The 20,009-nt window shown below is 48.5% G+C and overlaps 5 protein-coding genes across 5 annotated transcripts; 3 read left to right on the top strand and 2 right to left on the bottom strand.

The window, feature by feature from the left end:
* Positions 1 to 80: 80 nt before the first annotated feature.
* LTR64_000007 (uncharacterized protein) lies at positions 81 to 1,613 on the bottom strand (the record flags this gene model as incomplete). The annotated part of the gene is made up of 3 exons (XM_064894394.1): positions 81 to 412; positions 652 to 1,463; positions 1,519 to 1,613. The coding sequence occupies 3 exons, from the start codon at positions 1,611 to 1,613 to the stop codon at positions 81 to 83; spliced, it is 1,239 nt and encodes a 412-aa protein (XP_064757081.1).
* A 440-nt stretch (positions 1,614 to 2,053) lies between these two features.
* On the top strand, positions 2,054 to 3,741 carry LTR64_000008 (uncharacterized protein; the record flags this gene model as incomplete). The annotated part of the gene is made up of 4 exons (XM_064894395.1): positions 2,054 to 2,206; positions 2,255 to 2,547; positions 2,598 to 3,000; positions 3,049 to 3,741. 4 exons carry the CDS (start codon positions 2,054 to 2,056, stop codon positions 3,739 to 3,741), a joined length of 1,542 nt encoding a protein of 513 aa, XP_064757082.1.
* A 1,014-nt stretch (positions 3,742 to 4,755) lies between these two features.
* On the top strand, positions 4,756 to 6,620 carry LTR64_000009 (uncharacterized protein; the record flags this gene model as incomplete). Its single annotated transcript, XM_064894396.1, has 3 exons — positions 4,756 to 5,034; positions 5,080 to 5,117; positions 5,165 to 6,620. The coding sequence occupies 3 exons, from the start codon at positions 4,756 to 4,758 to the stop codon at positions 6,618 to 6,620; spliced, it is 1,773 nt and encodes a 590-aa protein (XP_064757083.1).
* Positions 6,621 to 7,862: 1,242 nt separating this feature from the next.
* On the top strand, positions 7,863 to 9,110 carry LTR64_000010 (uncharacterized protein; the record flags this gene model as incomplete). Its single annotated transcript, XM_064894397.1, has 1 exon — positions 7,863 to 9,110. The coding sequence occupies one exon, from the start codon at positions 7,863 to 7,865 to the stop codon at positions 9,108 to 9,110; it is 1,248 nt and encodes a 415-aa protein (XP_064757084.1).
* Positions 9,111 to 11,844: 2,734 nt separating this feature from the next.
* On the bottom strand, positions 11,845 to 13,099 carry LTR64_000011 (uncharacterized protein; the record flags this gene model as incomplete). The annotated part of the gene is made up of 2 exons (XM_064894398.1): positions 11,845 to 11,865; positions 11,957 to 13,099. The coding sequence occupies 2 exons, from the start codon at positions 13,097 to 13,099 to the stop codon at positions 11,845 to 11,847; spliced, it is 1,164 nt and encodes a 387-aa protein (XP_064757085.1).
* Between the last annotated feature and the right edge of the window lie 6,910 nt (positions 13,100 to 20,009).

Raw genomic sequence — 20,009 nt, forward strand, 5'->3', positions numbered from 1 at the left:
TGACTCGATGAAACACGTTGCTGTTTGCGTCTTAGGTCAGCGTATTGTCCGGTCAGCAAGTCTGCTTGCCACACTCAAATTCAATGGCCATTGACGACAACACTTGCGCCATCAACAAGTTTGCTATCGACTTTGCTGTTGGCTTTGCCATTCACTCTTCCCGCGAATTCTTTCCTGTAAACATCCTCCATCTCTCTCCTCACTGCGACTGCTTGTGACTCGACACTCCATTCGACATCTTGCCAGCTCAATCCCTGGTCCTTTCTCACAGCTCTTTTCAAAATTAGGCCATGTGCCAGACCAATAGGAAGACCCTCAATCTCGAGGGAGTTCTCGGCTGACATGATTTTGCCATACACCATAAATCCCCCCTCGCCATCTAACTTTTCGCCAACCATGAGATCTCTCTTAGCTGTCGCAACTGTGTCAGCAGCAAATGTCTTACATTGACCTGTAGGCTCTCCTCTACACATGATGGTAGCTACAGAGATACCAAGCTCAAGTCCAATGAGATGATACGGCTTGAATTGTGCAGCAAAGCGCCCAGATTTGTCAGTCTTCATGCCATATTGTGCAAAACAGTCTCTTTGGTAGGGACCAGGTGCTGTATCTCGAGTCAGTACAAAAGCAGTATTGCAAAGAAGTACATACCTTCGATAACCACATAAACGCCCCATCTTAAATCATTATGTACCCAGCGACCATCTGTTTCGAGACAGGAAACGACCTCTACTGTGCCATACGATTCCATCTGACCACCTTCGGACTTTGGTTTCAGTACTTGAGGCAGATCGTGTGTACCGCAAGGTGGAAATTTGAGACCATTTGGTGGCCTTAAACCACAACCATTGGCAACTGCAGACATCTCCAAAGCAGATTTTGTTCCATCGAGGAAGGAGTTGAACATTTGCTTGTTGAAATCACCCGAGGCTAATTGCTCATCTGTGAATCCATAGTGAGACCATACGGTATCTGGAGTTGAATAGTGATATTCTGGCAAATGTTTTGTTCCTTTGCCAGCGCAGACGACATTGAAGCCAGCGGCTCGTGCCCAATCAACCATTTCTGCAATCAACGCTGGCTGATCACCATAAGCCATTGAATAGATTATACCTGCCTCTTGAGCTTTTCTAGCAAGGAGAGGACCAGCTAACACATCTGCTTCGACATTGACCATAACAATATGCTTTTTGTGCTCGCAGCAAAGAAGCACATGTCGTACTCCTGCAGCAGGGCTGCCTGTAACTTCAAGAATCACGTCAATGCCAGGTTGTGCAATAAGTTCTGCCGAGTCAGTAGTTATTGCGGTCTTGCCAGCTTCTAGACCTTCACGAAGTGAAAGGCTGACATCGTATTTGTCCTCAGGAAAGCCTGTGCGCTTCAACGAAGCCAGAGCACGTTCTCGTGACAAGTCTGCAATTGCCGCTAGTCTGACGCCTTTGGTGAGATGCGCTTGTGATATGCTTCTAGCAAGTCAGTCTGACCTTCAAGTTCTGGAGGAAACAAGTGCACACTTACTACATGGAACCAAACTTGCCTGCACCAATGATCCCGACTTGAATAGGCTTGCCAGAGGCCTCCAGCTGAGCCAATTTTGTTGAGAGGCTCGTCATATTGGTCTCTCAAGCGTTGAATTGTCAAGCTCAAGATTGCACACAATCAACGAATGGTTCATCCGACACAGAAATCGAAGCCCGGCGCTCACCCCAAATATGAAAAAGCCACAGCCTCGGACAGCGGGGAAGCCTGCCGAATGCCAAGTGTATTTACCGATATCCCGTCATGTTGCCCGTGGCTCAAGGTGTGGAGGTTATTCCTCTGCTAGGCACTTTCTCTGTCTGATTGCTTCCTTGCAGTCGCGTCCCTGTTCCCCGATACCTGGATATGGGCTAGTGCACGAGAGTGGTTGGGCGACTATCGCTTTTCCCACTAGCGCCGCCGTGTACCATTTTTTCGAGACTCACACCAGTTCTCCTCCAAAAGATATAAAGCATTCCCCAGACTTCCCCACGTTCACCAGGTCAGCGACTCATCCCTGCGCCAGAGAGTCACCATGAAGTTCTACAGCAGAAAGACCGAGTCGGCAGTCGTCGCCTCTACTCAAGAAGACATGCTCAGCATCGTTTCAGCATGGTCTCCTGAGGAGCGTGCTGATCGAGAGAAAAAGTTTGTGAGGAGGATCGATAGACGCCTGCTTCCTATTCTGGTACGAAGCTTCCACTGCTTGCGGATGACTTGACTGACTTCTGGGCAGATTCTCATGTATATCATGAACTATATCGATCGAAATGCTCTCCCACAAGCACGTATACAAGGTCTCGAGGCTGATATTGGTCTGAAAGGGGTAGAGTACAACGTTGCGCTATCGGTACTATTTGTCGGCTATGTGAGCATGCAGATTCCCAGCAACATGATCCTAGGTATAGTTAGACCAAGCTGGTATCTCGCCACCTGCATGGTCGTTTGGGGAATTGTGAGTGGCTGTAGCGGCGCTGTCCAAGGCTTCGGTGGTCTGGTAGCTGCACGATTCTTTCTCGGCATTACTGAGTGAGTCTCAATCCCAGTCAGAACGTGAACAAGACTGAAAAATCCTATAGGGCTCCCTTTTTTGTAGGAGTAGCCTTCCTCTTCTCGGGTTGGTACACTAGGAAAGAGCTCGGCACACGACTGGGCATCTTCTTTTGCGGCGCCATGCTTTCAGGGGCCTTTGGCGGTCTGTTTGCAGCTGGTATTGCTGCAGCTTTTCGCAACAACAGAATTGAAAGCTGGCGGTGGCTGTTCATCATTGAAGGTGTTGCTACCGTGGTATTCGCTGTTGCCACTGGTTTCATCATTCCTGATTGGCCAGCCACAACGAAATGGCTCAGCGAGGAAGAAAGAGCACTTGGCGTCGTGCGCCTCGTGGAAGACGCCGGTGATGAAGAGGAAGACATTAGTACAAATGCAGCTTTCAAGATGGCAGTGACCGACTATCGTGTTTGGCTCTGCATTCTTGGTCAAGTACGTCAACGCATATCCACTTCTTGGTCGTATGCTTACAAGATCCAGGTCTGCGTTCAGGCTGTTGCCAGCTTGACCAACTTTCTCCCAACTCTGGTTCGGAACTTCGGCTTCTCTACGATACACACACTTTTGCTTACTGCACCACCTTACGTTTTGACTGCAGCGATATGCGTCTTGAATACCTGGAATTCTGACCGCACTTCGAATCGATCGCTGCATATCGTTGTTCCTACTCTTGCCACTGTTGCTGGCATTATCATCACGCTCGCCACCACGCACATTGGTGCACGATATTTTGCACTCTTTCTCATGCTGCCAGGCACGTATGCCTGCTTCCAAGTATCAAATGCCTGGATGGCAAGCATTGCAGCCAGACCACGCAAGAAGCGTGCAATTGCTTTGGCTATGAACAACTCCTTCGGTAACACCGCCTTAACATGGACGCCGTATCTCTATCCAAGAAGCGATGGGCCACGGTATGTCAAAGCTTGGTCGGTGAACCTTGGTCTCTCGGCAATACTTTTGATCTCCACCATTGCGCTGAGTCTGTTGTTGAGAAGAGATAATCGCAAGGCTGATGCTGCAGCTGTACAGACTTTTAGCACTGAAACTAAGCGTTCAGACGGCCTCAAGAGCGACGACATGCATGAAGTCGTGGAGTCCGAGTTTGGTAATGAGACTGTTGGTCGTGAGTTGAGAGGGAGAAATACTGGTGCTACAGCAAGATTCCAGGTTTAGCTGCTTACAGTCCTCCCAGAAGCTTACAAAGTATTCGCAATATGTGCGTCTAATAAAGTGATTTCGAAGACTTGACCCTAGCCTAAGAATGGAGATCATCAATCACGCTGTCCAATACACCCATATATTACAGGATAGATGACAAAGTGGAATTAACACTTCTTGCTTACAAAGTTGTGATTTTCAGCATTGTTCTGGTAGACCTTCGTTCTTGCCTTCAACCAGCCACTATCTATACTTAATCATACGTCGGCACTCTGAATGGTGAGGTGGACAGTGTCTCATTAACACTTGGATACTAGTAGTTGCGTCGTGCCGAAAAGGTTGTCATCCGGCAATTTTATTTTATGCCAAGTCGGCAAGTTGCATTTGAACAGCATCATGCGCATGCGAAAGCCGATTTGCCGCTTTTCGTTCTTGTTCCTGCCTGTAACCAATGCTATTCTCAGTCATAGTTGCAAGCGAATGTTAGCTGGACAAGGGATGTGATCGAGGCAAAGCTGACATGATCAACAACCATGGACGAGAATACAGGCGCGAGTGATGGAATGGACATACAACCGTGGTCTAACGCGACAGTGCATTCGCCTAAGCACAAGAATAATAGTGGCAGAAAACCTCGTGCATGTATGCAATACGATGAGTTATGGAACGATGATCTAACATCCTCTTATCAGGCCATGGTTGTAAGAGGCTGAAGGTCAGGTGCGAGATACTGCCAGGACATCGACATTGTGTTCGCTGTTCGAGGAAGGCACTGGAGTGCAGATTCGTCGACGTTGCTGTGAACGATCATCAAGATGAATCCTTCACCACATTAGAGGAACATGGGTGAGATTACTTGATCGTCGGAACTAGAGTTTGCATAGACTGATGAACTCGAGACGCAAGCTTGACGTAATTCGAGATGAGATCCAGTCGCTTCGAGCAACTTTTGACGCTGTCCTATCAAAGAAAGCTGCCGCCGCGGATGATCTTGGATCGCTTACTACAGGGCAGACACCTCATTCGATGATGGGCAGAAGTGACTCAACACCACAAATAGGGACCTTTACACAGAGCCCCTTCGAGGGAAGCTTATCGAAGGATGATCACGGCATGGCAATGACGCGAGAACCGTCTCCGGAAAACATTGATGGGCATCAACGCCCTGACACTGCTGTGCAAGTGACTGAGCCTATGGGTAGTCTGTACGAAGTTACTAGACTCAGAAACATTCGGAGTAATCAAGCCAGAGTATCGCGTCCTGGTCTAGAGTCCTCAGGCCAAGTAGAGGATTTCATTGCCAGAGGGGTACGTTGACAATATAATATGGTCTACTTAACTGACCAGGAGCAGATCATAGACGAGGCAGAAGCCGAAGAGCTATACAACACGTAGGTTGCGAATGCTTCGCGCTACCACATCATGCTAATCATGATAGCTTTCACAACTCACTGAATCACTATTTATGGGTTGGCATCGAGCAAATACATACTAGCTTGACATCAGTTCGGCGTTCCTCACAACTCTTGACAGCAACTATCCTCACAGTCACAGCTCTTCATATCCCAACGAGCACTAAGACTTTCGACAACTGTTATCGTGAGTTTCTGTCTTTGATTTCTTCTTCCATGTTCTCTCGCTACCACTCGATCGATGATGTGCGGGCGTTGTGCATTGCAGCATTCTGGCTGTCTGATGTATCTTGGAAACTCTCGGGTCACGCTATTCGTGTAGCCACCGAGCTTGATGTCCATAATGCTTTCTTCAAAGCGCTGGAAGGTGATCGAGAAGCCTTTCTGCGAGCTAGATTGTGGTATATGCTATACGTTTGTGATCACCATTTCAGCATCGCCTATGGACGACCACCGATGATCAGCGAGAGTCTGCAAATACGAGAACACGAACAGTTCCTGAAGCTGCCATTTGCAGATGCTCTGGATTATCGCATTCTCTCTCAAGTGGCGCTATTTCAGATCATGACGCGTATACACGACACATTTGCTGAAATGCGCTTGCCCCAGCACGACAATGCTCGCGCTGTGCTTTCATCACAACACTTCCCATGTATGCGACACTTTAACTTGGAGATTGACCAGTGGCGAGTCAAATGGCAATCCCTCCAGCGCCATAATACCTTCATCGGCACATTTCCACCAAAAGGCATCATTCTGTACAGCTACTTCGCCAAACTCCAGCTCAACTCATTCGCAATCCGTGGTATCAGCACCAGCCAAGAAGACATGGCTACTGAGCGAAAGGAGTTTGTGGATACTGCAATTTCTGCTGCAATGTCAGTCCTTACCTTCGTGCTGCAGGAAGCCGATATGCGCCGCGCCCTAGTGGGAACGCCACTATATGTCCATACTATGATCGCTTTCGCGTCAGTCTTCTTGTTGAATGTGGCGACCATCAAGTCGCAAGGCGCTCCGCTAGGTCGTCACTTTAACATCGATGCCCAGTTGACGTGGCACAACGTGGAAGCTATGGTCAAACTGCTTCGGAGTATGATTGTAAGCGATCGTCACCTGATCCAACATGTTGCGGCAGGTTTGGATACGATGTTGCAGAAGGCGAAAAGTGTCGCCAGTGGTATGCCTGTTTCTCGAGGCCTTTCGGAAGAGAACAGCATCGCTCCACGGCAATACGACCACTCGCAAGCTGATCAGTCGAGGCAGAAGTCACGACAGCAGGAATTTTGGAATGACAACAGGAACGATATCTCGCGTTCCTCGTTTGTGGATCCAGGCATTGCTGGTTCAAGCATGGAGATGGGAGATAGCTTCGTCGACGATGATCATATGATGTTCATGAACGAGACCATGTTGTACGATGCGTTTGGTACCGACACAACAAATGAAGTGTATAATCTCTTGAGCAATCAGTTCTCCTGCTGAGTGGCAAGGTAAATCGAAATGCATCAACCCGTTCAAGAAATGGACTGATGTGAAAAGGCAAAGGAGCGTTGCTATACGTCGGACTAGCCGCATCCACTGGTGCAGTTGATGTTGCGTGCACCGGGTGCGATTGGATTTTCCGATATATATCCATCAAGCCTGGTCGTCCTGTGGCGGAGACGCGCGATAATTCGAGCTGTCGCATACAGGATCGAGAGTCAAGATTTACCGATTCTCCAAGTTTCCTACCTTGTTTCACCAGATCCCTCGTTTCTTTCCTCTGATGCTTCCCAGCGAAACGACATACTTGCAAATGAGTTCTTCTGCCCACTAAGTCGTCCCGTTCGCCAGTGTTCTTCTGATATGAGGCGCGTGAGAAGTTCTTACGGATGATCTCTATTTCGCCATCCTCGATTTGTATCGAAGTCGCCTCATATATATTCAGCAACGATAACTCATTGTGGAATCTTGTACGTGACGTAAGTAGCTGCCTGAGAATCGGAACTTGAGGCCTGACTCGGAAATGCTTGTCATGAACGGAGGTCGGAGATTGCTTTCTGGCTGTGTTTTGTTGTGCAATCATTCGATTCAGCCGCAAAGATTCAAGCCCAAATCCTACGATCGATGCATTGAGCACCTCACTCTTCAAACAATTGAATGACTATTCGCGTTCTGCAGAAGTCCTTCAATGTGCTCACGTTGAGGAGTCAGACCTGTGTCAGGTAACCAAGGTTTTGACGAGCACGTTTTGACGATCACTTATGGAGCCAAATGTCGGCTCACGATTCGTCCTACCAAAGAGAAAGGCGCACAGGCATGACTGTAACACCAATGTTTGGACTGTCTTGCATGGCAGCCAGAACATGATACACAAAGTTGGCTATTCGTAGAGCGTGTCGTGCACTCCTGTCCTTTAAAGGTTCAACACGGCCTGTTCATTCGCTCTTGCCGTTCGGTTGATCGCCAAAGGAACGGAACAACAGTGGAATGTTTCAAAATCTGTTGGCGCTAGCCACACGAGCCAATGCAGGTACAGTTCTTTGGGCTCCAAGTGGCTCTGAGCAAAAGCTTAATTCAAAAACTCAGCTGATATCCAGACGCCGTTTTCCATCTTGAATTCCTTTATTGTTCTTCCTCATCCATCCTCGTGCTTTGTGTTTCTTTCCACAACCATTACGACATTCTTTTGACACCTCTGATTACCGTCCTTCGACCTTTTCTAATTCGATACACTCGTTCACGATGAAATCTTCAATTGCAGCTCTTATCGGAGGTGCCTCTACTGCCCTTGCAGCCGTCAGGGGGTTCAACTATGCCGCTCAGGAGCAGACTCGTTCTGCCTTTGAGGCCTCATTCAGGACGGCCGCAGCACTAGAAGGAACCGAAGATTATACTAGTGCAAGATTGTACACTATGATTCAAGAGGGTACTACAAATACCCCTATCGAGGCTATTCCAGCTGCAATCGATACCCAAACCACCCTCCTTCTGGGATTGTGGACATCTTCACCCCAAAGCACTTTCGATAACGAAATCGTCGCACTCAAATCTGCAATCTCTCAGTACGGCTCTGCCTTCGCCGATTTGGTTGTTGGTATCTCGGTTGGTAGCGAGGATCTTTACCGAATCTCAGCGACTGGCATTGCCAATGATCCTTTGGGTGTAGGACAAACACCAGACGTCCTCGTCAATTACATCGGTCAAGTCCGAAAGGCTATCGAGGGAACGTCCTTGAGCGGCAAGCCTATCGGTCATGTCGACACCTGGAACGCTTTCCTCAACAGTTCGAATTCAGCAGTCATCGCTGCCTGCGACTTCCTCGGTCTCGACGAATACCCCTATTTCCAAACCACCGACCCAAACAGCATCGAGAACGGAAAAGAGCTCTTTTTCGAGGCATATGACAAGGTGCAAGCTGTTGCTCCAGGCAAACAAATTTGGGTCACTGAGGCTGGATGGCCAACGGTTGGTGCAAAGTCTGGTGATGCTGTTGCCAGCATTGAAAACGCTGAGATCTTTTGGCAAGATGTTGCTTGCGAGCTAGAGGATCGAAACATTGACTTTTGGTGGTACATCCTCGAAGATACTGGTGCCAATCCTTCTTTCGGTGTCAGCCAGGGTGGCAAGCCGCTCTACAACCTTGCCTGCAATGCTACTTCCAGCAGCAATTCTACTTCAAGCCATTCAACCACCGGCGGCAACTCGACCAGCACTGGTTCAAGCACCAATTCCACCTCATCCGGCTACCACAACGGTACTGCCTCCACTTCAAGCACCACACGGGCTACTGGAACTGGCATCTCCGCCTCTTCTTCTGCATCTGCTACCTCTGGCTCAGGTTCTGGATCTGGTAGCTCAGGCTCGTCCGCCACTCGTTCTGGCAGTGCTTCATCTCCTAGCGTCTCCAGCTACATCAGTGGTGCCGGAAAGGTTGAGGGAACAATCTTCAGTCTTATCGTCGCTGCCATCATGGCTGCACTGGCTTTGTAAAAGTTTTGCTTCAAGTTGTGTGTCCTTGGGATGTTATCGGTTTTGGGAAATATTATGTTGCGATAGACAAAATCAGCTAGATTTGGCAATACTTGCGATGTACATCTAACGAAACATATCAAATCTGCTCATTCTTTGCTTCTCACCCTGTCTTTGCCTCTGCACGCGACTCTAGTGGATCAACTCGTGGAACCAAAACGACTAACTTTGTGGAATGAGCTCAGCTTGCCTAGCCAGGAGGATGCACTCATCAAGAGACTCATTACACCCCTTAGAGGTACCTCGATTTTGACCCTTGCCGCTCGCCTCATCAAAGCCATAGTGATTGTTCACATCACTCAGACACGATCGAAGCGTCGCTTTTGAGAACATAACATCGGTCTTATTTGTCCCCTCACAGCCTCTCAACTGTTCCTATCTTCCCAAGCTATTCTGCAGCGGTCGCTAGAACAAAGACGGCTATGGTCGAGTATGACGCCCTTAATTCGAATACAATTCCTGCAAGCCGCAATCCATACTCAGAAGTTTGCCTCAACCTGATTAGTTTAGATTATTGATGTGTGGCTTGAGCAGATATGGCAGCAGGCAGGACGACATCCTCTCTTTTTCTCAAGAGCTGCGACGTTGCCAACAGTATGTCTCCACTAACATTCTAGCTCTCGTGCAAGACCTTAGGAATCCGCTCCCACTGCTGAAACGTCAGCACTCCGCTTATTGTTAGATCAGTCTCGGGGCAATGACTCTAGAACAAAAAAACATAGAGGCTGGGAGTCGTGGTGAACCAATATCGAGCCAATAATGAATAGGCAACAAGCGTCACTGCTAGCTCGCATCACGAGTAAATAGCCTCGATAATCACTGGATGAGAGGTATACTCATTGTTCACCAAAACTACTCAATGAGTCTACCAAAAGAAAAGACGGTGTGCAAAGACGCTCCAACCACGACAGCTCGGCAGAACAGATGGTTCAAATTGATTAGTATCCTATAGGTAGGCAAGAGGTTGATGTGCAGATCAGAAAGATGTTCTAATCTTTCCATGTTTCTTGAATAGGGTCGCTAGTATATTCTTCTCCAGTCAAGCTACTGTTCTGCTTAGTCTGTATGCTTTAAACCGCTCGAATTAGTTCCGAGTCGGTTCCTTTGCTTGTCAACAGCAACTCCCTTACTGTTAATCTCCAGGAAGGCGTACATGTCAGTCGAGCGGCGGAGCGATGTCAAAATTTTTGTCATGGCCAGATGCGGCGCTGTACACCGACTTGCTTTTCAGATGTGGGCACGACTCACCAAGACAGACACGTGTAATCTTAGGGCTAACAATGGCTCACCTCGGTTTGGTTGATGGTATCCTCGTGGTGGTAGACGAACAGGTATACTGAAGCGCATCGAATAACTATTCAGTCAATCTTACCACAACCTGATCACACCAGAACATCAGTACGACTGTAGTTTGAGGTCATATTAAGGCTCCTCATCGCGTAAGAATCATTACACTTTCCATGCTAACTCTCATTCGTTGTTACTAGCACAACGCAATGATCTATCTCTATTCTTACCGAGGTGATATTACGATATTTAAACGACTGACATTTGCATAGTCCCTACAACGTGGACTGGCTATCAGGAGACGCCATAAAAGACCTAAACATCGGATTTCAAGTTACAATTACAGCTCGCGTAACTCGCAACTGCTCTAACAGACTATGATCTGCCACAGCAAGTCACGATCAAGGCTCTCCCTGCGTTCTCGTTTGCTGTTGCAGAGACTCTTTCAACCTCCGAGAATGGTGACGCCGATAAATAAGGCCAAGCGATCGCCGAGAGAAGCTGCAAGGAAAGCTAACGACCAGTCGCGGCAGAGAACCAGAAAGTACCACGACAGCAGACGTGAGGATGAAGAGCGACAGTCTCTGTACGGTATTGGTCCGAATCCAAGACATACATACAAAACTACCATAACCGTAACGAATTAACTCGACTATACGAAGAACAGATCATGTGATGGAGTCGTCTCTGTGCAGAAAGAATCTGACTGGTGAAGATGCAAGCCGTGTGCATAGCACAGGCACAGCCACATAGCATTTGAACAAAGATAGATTTCAATGAAATAATCAATATGCATACTAAAGAACACAAAAGCTCAAATACAAGCAACCTCGTCCGCGAACCACCTACTTGGATCTAAGGATCACTAATATACATTGGGTATCTTTTCATGAACGCCAAAATCAATGCCTGAACTTTTTCCGCGAATCCAGCCCATTATGAATCTATTCTCTATTTCCCAGTGATCCAGCTACTTACCAAACCATTTTCCCTTGTTTTGACTTCCAGCGTCGTCTATCGTGTCGTATCGTGTCGTGTCGTGTCGCGTCATATCGTGTCGTGTCGTGTCGATTGTACATTCAGCTCGGTGTCGTATACTTACCACCTGACAAGTTTCCTCTTGCGTATTGTCATGTCGTAGGGGCTCCCTAGCGACAAGCAACTCCAGCAAGACAAGGTACCTGCGCAAAATCCCTCACGTGCAGCCGTCTCCTGATGGCACCACTCAAGGGGACGCTCGAAGAGGCAAGCACGGTCGAGACGGTCGTCACAGACGTCGATGTCGTTGTTGTCGTTGTTAGTGTAGTCGTGCTGGCGATTGCATAGAGTAGTCCTGATGGGGTGTTGGTTGCTGTCGTGGTGGGTGATATAAATGTTGCCAATTGGTAGCTCTCGGTGCCGTTCAAAACTACGGAGCTGTTGCTGATTGCTGTGTTATTAGTTAGGTTAGTATTAGAGTAGGTCATATTGTTCAGCCCTGTCGTGTTGGCAAGGATAGTGGCAGAGGGAACCGCAATTACCGTGCTCGTAGCGTTGGTGTCTGGTAGTGTGATGGTCAACGTGAGTGCCGGCACAGTAGCTTGGAATACCGCTTGTGGTAGGGTGATAGTCATGGGGGCCGAGCTCATGGACGTTGTCGTAGAAGCTAACGTAGCTGGAGACGAGGTGGTAGAGGAGATGGTAGTAGACGATGATGTGGTGGTAAGAGTAGCCACCGAGGCTGACAAAGGCAAAGAGGCGACTGCTGCTGCTGCTAAGCCCACAGTAGAGGTAGTACCAGCAACTGTGGCGCTGAACGTGGTGCTTGATGTGCTTGCGAGAGTCGACGTCACAAAAGTCCGAGGCTGGACCGTAGTAGAAGTGGTAATATTGGCTGCAAGCCTGATCTCAGCGGTCGTGGTGGAGTCGAGTCCAGCCAGTAGTTGAGGTCCAGGAATAGTATAGTTGCTCAAAGCTTGATAGATGTCGATGAACAGCCCAGGGTCAGTCTGCCTGTACATCTGAGTTGCCTGCGTGCCACCTGATAAAGTATTGGTACCTGTACCAGTTACTTTGAGATTGATGCACTGAGGATAATTCTGAGCACGACCGAGAGTCTGGGCTTCTTGTAACGCGATGATCTCGTTTCGCAATACGTAGTTGCCTGGTGCGACCTGAGAGGGAATGGTGACCGTCCAGCTGTTGTTGTTCGCAAGCAGCTCGTTGACGGCCCATTGTCCAGGAGAGCTGCCACCTTGGATAAGGCCGACTTCGTCTATTTTGTTGAACAACAAATCGGTCTTGGCCACATTCGTGCATTCGCCATTGCAGTTCGCCAGGTAAGTGAGAATTGGCCCAAGATGAGCTGTTGGCCATGGAGTCCATTGTAAAGTGACAGTATCGCCAGCTTCTACTGTCACGTATGTCTGACCGGGAGTCGCGCCAAGGTGACAGATGATGTCAGGCGAGGTATAATCGCTAACATAGCCATTATCGATGTTCAATGGGTCTGACCAGCCTGCTACCTGTGGGGTCGATTGTTGCCACTGAAAGTTTGGTCGGTAGCCCTGGTAATATTGTCCCTCTGCCACTATGCCCTGAACATAACCGTGTGCTGCTGCTGGTGATATCGTGGTGAGAGAGATTGCCAGGGCTCTCATGAGCGAGAAGTTCTTGTTAGTCATCTTGGTCGATCAGAAATAGACTTACGGCTATTTCAGTTGGTGGACAAGAGGGGATGGGTAGAAGGGTAGCTTATCACTCGGCGCGAGATGGATGTTTGTGTTTGTGTAACGGGCCCAAGGCTATTCAAGCTAAGGTGAGGGATTAGCTTAGAGTAGATGCTTAGAGTCCCGGATACAAGAGGTAGGAGATGGTAGGAGAACGACCTATGTTCCTAGGGGTAGGTTCTGTGTTATTTGAACATCTTATGAAGCCGTCGTCGTAACGTCTTGTGGATCTCATTTGCAGTCGCGACGAGCAGTCACAATGAGAGTGTTGCCCATAGCAACGATATAAGGAAAAGAAGCAGCAAAACTCTATGCAAAGTGGACCTCGGTCACGGATCCCGCTTGATCAACCTGTTGATACGAAGTGAAATTGGAACTTCGTTGTTTGACCGAAAAAAGGTAGGCAGAGTTCGTGATACTGATTGAGGTCCAAGAGCTTGAGTGGAGACGTAATCCTCCGAGCCGAGCGATTTGTGGCGCGAGATGAACATTTTAGGTGGATTCGCAGGCTGTCGCTAAGCGAACCAATGACTAGTGAGTTGGTGGCGCAGCATGGACACGGATGGCTTTTCGCCTCCACACAAAACTCAAAAGTTGTGGTAATGGGAATCCTGGACCGAGCGGAACGGCCACTGTCAATCATGGAAATCCTGGGCCGCTGGCTGCTATCCTAGTTCGATACTGCTGTACTCATTTAATGTCCGAAACGCTGTAGGGTCTGGGCCTGCGTTGGGCACGAAACTACTACTCGCCACAGCTTCCGAATCATTGTGAACTTATTGCTAGACACCTTGCACTATCATACTCATTGAAAACCTTAACTTCTCACCTGGTCGAGCAGGCGACGATTTTGTTTGTAGTACTAGGCGTGCTGCTTCGACCAGCATTCACGTGCCTCGCTGTGACGTCACTATGGCCCTGATCGGCGCTCCCAGCAATTTTTTGGTGCTCTTGTAGAATTTATGTTCTTCTGATACTAGTGGCAACTACCGCAGAACATGAAGATCGTACGGCGTCTCTTGTATTCGTATCTGTATATGGCAGTGCCTGAGCCGAAGCAGCTTGATCGCTAGACAATTTGAAGTGGAACGAGGAAAGACAACCCACAGATCATGCTCTCCATGCGTGCATACCGTGTCGAGGTTCACCGTCGTTATAGCGACGACAATATCCTGAGATCTATAGACTGATCCAACGTCACTCCTTACATGCCTGCGCAGGTTCTGCATTTGTCAAACCTGGGCTATCTGGTTCTTACGCGCAGGAAGTGTTATCCCGGTCCTGAACAACTAGCACAAATCTACCTTCTCTTTTTCGCCATTGCTACCAGAAAAGGCCATGTTTGCATTCGACTAGATCCACGACAATACAAATGACAGCTCACCTACCAGAGCTAAATCTCCTTGCATGATTCTACCTATTAGAGCTATTTCTTATTTGCAGATGGGCTATCTGAGCTGACTAGCCGAATTGTTGCCTTGGGCACAGTAAAAACGACCTGCACTGCTTGTTCAACTGAAACTTTCGCCGTGTCCGATACACCCTCGTCACCTTGTTCACCTCCATATGTCAAGGACGACGTTCTTCTCGATTCCACAGGTCGGCTAGAGACCCTAACCTTTCGTGCTTTCCTATCACGTTGGGAGTCGACGCCAGAACTTATCGCTCTTCTAGCACTTTCCGACCAGTTTATCTGAGTTGCGTCCTTGCCTGAATGATGATGATCGCTTGGTCTCAGTCCATCGCCTCCTGCTTCAACGTTGATATCGATCGTGCTTGATAATCTCTTTGCGACACGATTCAAGATGGTCGATGTTTCTTGCCGTTGTGCTTGCATTCCGTCTGCATCGCAGCGTTCTTGCGGAGTACTTCTTTTTCTGCGCGAGCGCGGTGCTTGAGGTCCTGGAGCAGCTCGAGTCAGTTTCGCAAGAGGCTTTGGTTTTCGTAGTTCATGAACCAGCCTAGCGTTGGAGGACCCGATCTCATGATTGTGACATGGCACTGCGGTATCTCGTACTTCGGGGCATGATAAAGTCAAAGCCTTGCCAGAAGCCAGCTTCTTATCTGCCAAGCTCTGATAGCATCGTGTGGAAGAAGCACCTTCTTGCTGGCGAGGACTTCCGTTTGCTTCCCGCATCCACAATTCAACATATCTGGATCCTGGTCGAGACATGACGGAGAGAGGTGCACTATAGGGACGCCTTTTTGTGTATAGATTCTCCCAGGTTCGACGCGGATGCTTTCGCCGACGAGCCGACACAACACATATCAAACCGATTGCACTGATAATGAGGAGTGTCACGACACCAATTATTGTTGCTGCTACCATTTGTGAACGCGAGATGGGACTTGGCGAGCTCTTGGCGGCGTTGACATCTGAGTAGCTGGAGGCCGATGGGCTCAAATTCACGTTGTCGACTGCTATCGTTGACAAGCTTGCTTGATTATTTCCAGTGGGCGTACCGGATGCCCAATCTATTGTCGGTAGTTCTGTTTGTTCAGGAGCAGACGACGACGTCAACGCATCGTATTTCCTGAGTGCGGGTTTCTGATTAGGTGAAAGTCGATTCATTTCTGAACCAGAATCTTGGTCCAGGCTGGTACAGTGGTATGTCAGCTCCTCGCTATGTGTAGTTGCGATCAATGTCACCTATGTTGTTGCATACTGCGTCAGAATGCGTTCCCGAATTTCCCCTCGCAAGACCAAGAAGCCAGATGTTACCTCCAACAAGCAGAATAATAATAAAGTTACGAAGAGCACTACTATGTCAGTGAGTCAACACATCTCGCCGATCATACAGTCGGAAACAGTTTCGCTCTCTTGAGGCGCACAGCCTGTAAGCAACTACTGCTCAGTGGAGCTGATAACGATGTTGGATAGGCGACCGATACTCTACCTGCATGGCTCATACCCAAAGTACAAGATTGGGGCGTTGTCGTCTAGGCAAACATCCCGAACAATGTCCCAGATCTGGGGTGACATATCGTTCTACTGCCGCCAATTGGTACCGCTGAAACCATAGTCCATAGCAATATTGAAGACATTGTGCAGTGGCGTGGTTCGACCCGCAGCAGTACATCTCGATGGCATCGCAAGCTTCGAAACTAGTGACGAAAGATCCGAATCGGCTATCTATCCGGTTTAAACTTCAAGACAAGGAGCGCACGCAAACTGCTCCTTCAGCGTGTGGTGCGTTGAGATGGTGTGATAGAAATGGCTTTCACAACCAGAGGTTGCCTATCTGCCCAGCATCCGTAAGATCGACGTTGAAGCCCCACAATTGACTCGCTAATGCGGCCAAATTGCGACTCCTTCACTAGTCTCGACGGTCATCAGCGAAGGAAGTTTTGTCGAATAGCAGAGAAACGATGAAGATATTACGGAGGCTCTTGACACAGCAGCACATTCTATATGACGTGTCTTCTAATCGGCTATTCACTCCGAGGCAACGTTGAAGCACTTCGCAGGTAAGCACGTACATCTAAATGGGATCCATCAATACGTAGATGGCAGATTGCGCAGGTGTGTTTCCGCAACAGCTATCTAGATTCCAAGTGGTTCAGATATGCTTGACAACTTGCCTCTCTCCTCTCAAGCGAACACGTTCATGCACAATGAAATTAGGAAGGGGGAAAATTCTTTTCTTGAGGTCGAGGAAGGTCCTCTTAGAAAGGTCAAAAATAGAAATGCATTCTGACGAGCCTAGCAGTTTCATATTGGATTTGGTTGACGATGGGCACGCATTCTCGATTCGTGCCGCGCCACATTCGTAATTCACGGCGAATTGCGTATTCCCGACACCTTGCCGGGTACTCCCTTGCGGACGCCTGCATTTTGTGCCCAGAGACGAAATTCTGGGTCACGTATCACTCCCCACAGTGGCTCAAACATGCGAACCTACATTAGCCTTCCGCCGTACTAAGATTTGGATGATCGCAATGTCCGAGTCGTTTCGACCTCTGGAAAGAGACAGAAATGCTGGCGTTCAATACCATATTTGACGGCGACATAGCTACGTCCAAGGGATGATGTATCGAGGGCCGCATGCAGCTTTGTTCGATCGAATTGTCGAATGAAGTTGTGTCCTTGTAAGACTGCTGATGCGAAAGTTCCAGATACGTCAGTATTGAAGATGTAGGGCGTGCGAGTAAAGTACTCATGATTGTGGTTCACGAGATAGTTGTAACGCAACCTGCCTTCGCTACCTTCTCTCACTCTCTGCAACAGATTGTGTTGGAAACAGGATTAAATCGACTCCTGGACAGTTCAACCAGCAGTCAAAATCCTCGGTCCTTGGGCGCCGCGGAATGTCCATGAATTCCATGTGGAGCCTCTAGTGACCGTGATCAACGTTGTCACAGCTACTGTGGCTGTGTTTGTGAGCGACATCAGGTCCACAGCTATCGTGCTGGGTTGTGCTAGCAGAGCAGCAGGCGGCGTTGTTGATGAGGTCTGTGTCGTGGTAGAAGCAATCGTTGACAACGAACTTGATGATGGAGTTGATATCGAGGCCGACGTCGACGTTAATGTTGAGATTGAGCTCGACATTATGAGTGGAGGAGATATTACTGTACTATTCGTAGTGGTGGACGCGGAAGGTGCGAACTGGGTTGTGCTAAAGTTTAGGGATGTCGGGAAGACGTCGGTATTTGATGTTGCTGTTGAGGTGATAGCGACGGATGCTGCGTTTGCCGTAGTGCTGCCAGCTGCACACAATGGATGTGCTGCCATGTTCTCGTTACTCGTGACTGGGTTGCAACCAGGAAGAGCAGCAAGTCTGCCAGTAATCTGTTCATTGACCACACTTGGAGCTTGAGGGCAAGTCCTTGCAAAATCGACATCCGAGCTTGCAAGCAGAGCAGGGCAAGCTGAGATGACCCCATTATTGTCTGTATACAGACAGTTCTCTACTGCATCTTCGAGGACTTGTTGATTCCAGCCATTCATGAAGTCTGCATGAAAGCCGAATCCCGTTGCATCACCATTTGATAGCACAAATCTGCCGTTTGGTTCTTGCGCTATTTCGTTGACCCAGTAAAGCACCCTATCAATTGATGAGCTCAAATTTAGAAGATTTTAAGATAGATATACTGACTCTAAGAACAGTAAGGGCAGAGGAACAGGATGTGTCGGCGGGCACTCGCCATAGTTTATTCCCGATGTGTGAGCGATATGTCGACTGTATTCGAGAAACAAGTTTTGTCCGTCCCAGCAAGAGGGGAAGTTGATCTGCGCTCGGAGCCCGTTCACACAATTCGTTGGTCCGATGTAATGGGTTTCTGGAATGTCGTTAGCTTCGTTGATACAGCGGAAACTTACCTGATCTGCCACAGGCCGAACGTTGTTGTAAGTCAACGTGAGGTCGTCGTAATGTCGCAAGTTGGAATTGCCCGCTACCATTCGGAAACCAGGAGGAAAAGCTCTCGTATTAGAGACATCACCACCCACCCCTAACTATGTTAACTCAAGCTTCACGTCAGCGTGGCGCGACCACATACCAACATAGTAGACAGTCGTTCCCTCATTGCGCACATCTTGGAAAGTACCATCTGCATACTGATAGTATAGTTTTGGGGTCCAATAAGCAGACTTATCTTCCTGCACCTCGCAGGTAGAGCAGTTCGAACTCTGTAAGCTCTCTCCTGTAGAAGCAGCATTGACATCTTCCTCATTAGTCTGTATCTGCAGATAGCTGGATCAGGGAAACACACTTATACCTCCAGCGAATTTGTGTGTGTGGTTCGAGATTCTCCCAAAGTCAAGTACAGGGTCGACTCTCGACTCCTGAGAGACACTGCATGGCATGCGCCAGTAGGCTGAAGCATAGTCTGAATGGATGATAAAAGCTATGAGTGTGGAGAGTGTAAGCATTGTGTAGGTTTGTGACACGGTGAGTATAGCGACAAGAGAAAATGCTGTAAAGAATGAACCAGATATCGAACGTCGTGTGACTAGATATCAGCTTGTAGCAACGACTGGTAGTTGCCTCAGCAACATGAGAGGCGATAGTGCGGGCCACGAACATGGTGAGGATATCTTAGTGGAAAAACGTCGACCAATAAGCAAGGCACGAGGTGATGTAGCTTCTTTGCACTCTACCAAGACTAACTTGGCTGGCACAATCCTTACCGCCATAGTCAGCGACTTCGCACGACCAAGTAGTGATATGATAAGAAACATAAGGGATAACTCAGTCATGGTACGAGATAGACAATTGTGCACCTTATCGCCGATGGATAGTGTACATGGTTTGACTCTTACAGGTAGCCTGTCCCAGGAGAGAAGTAACGTCGATCTGTTCACCCTTGCGTCAGAAATAAGTAGACGACGAGACTGGCTCTCTGGCTACGAATCTGGGCATGCCTTACACAGCACTGAGTGCGGTACCAGAGACATACGTTCCAGCGCCACGCCGAGTGTTTCGTCCCCTCGCTGGACCAACCATCTGGGGACTTCCGACCAAGAGCGAGTACTGACGGTAGATGGGTACCGAGACACGGAATGGTCCGCCGATGACCACTGCCTCAGTCGTAGTAGCGACCACACGATGGGGAGCTTGAAATATAAACTTTCGTGGCGCTGATATGCCACACCTAATATCTAGAACGAGCGACTCCTCGAGCCAAGACATAAAATATTTGACATCAATCGTGCGCTAAGCGGTTCTTATTCAAGAATTTGTCGATGCTGAATGTGCACGGATGATTTCCGGACGGTTCCTAATCTTCTATGGTACACTAAACCAGTTGAGGATGCGAGCTCACTCATCCCTGTTGTTATGAGGTGGACGTGAGCAAGGAAAAAGATGCTACTAATATGGGCGTGAGTCGAGTGTGCTAGCCCTCGTCGATCGTGGAAGATGCC

Source organism: Lithohypha guttulata (assembly GCF_036872675.1).
Source record: "Lithohypha guttulata strain CCFEE 5908 chromosome Unknown scaffold_1, whole genome shotgun sequence".
NCBI lineage: Eukaryota > Fungi > Ascomycota > Eurotiomycetes > Chaetothyriales > Trichomeriaceae > Lithohypha > Lithohypha guttulata.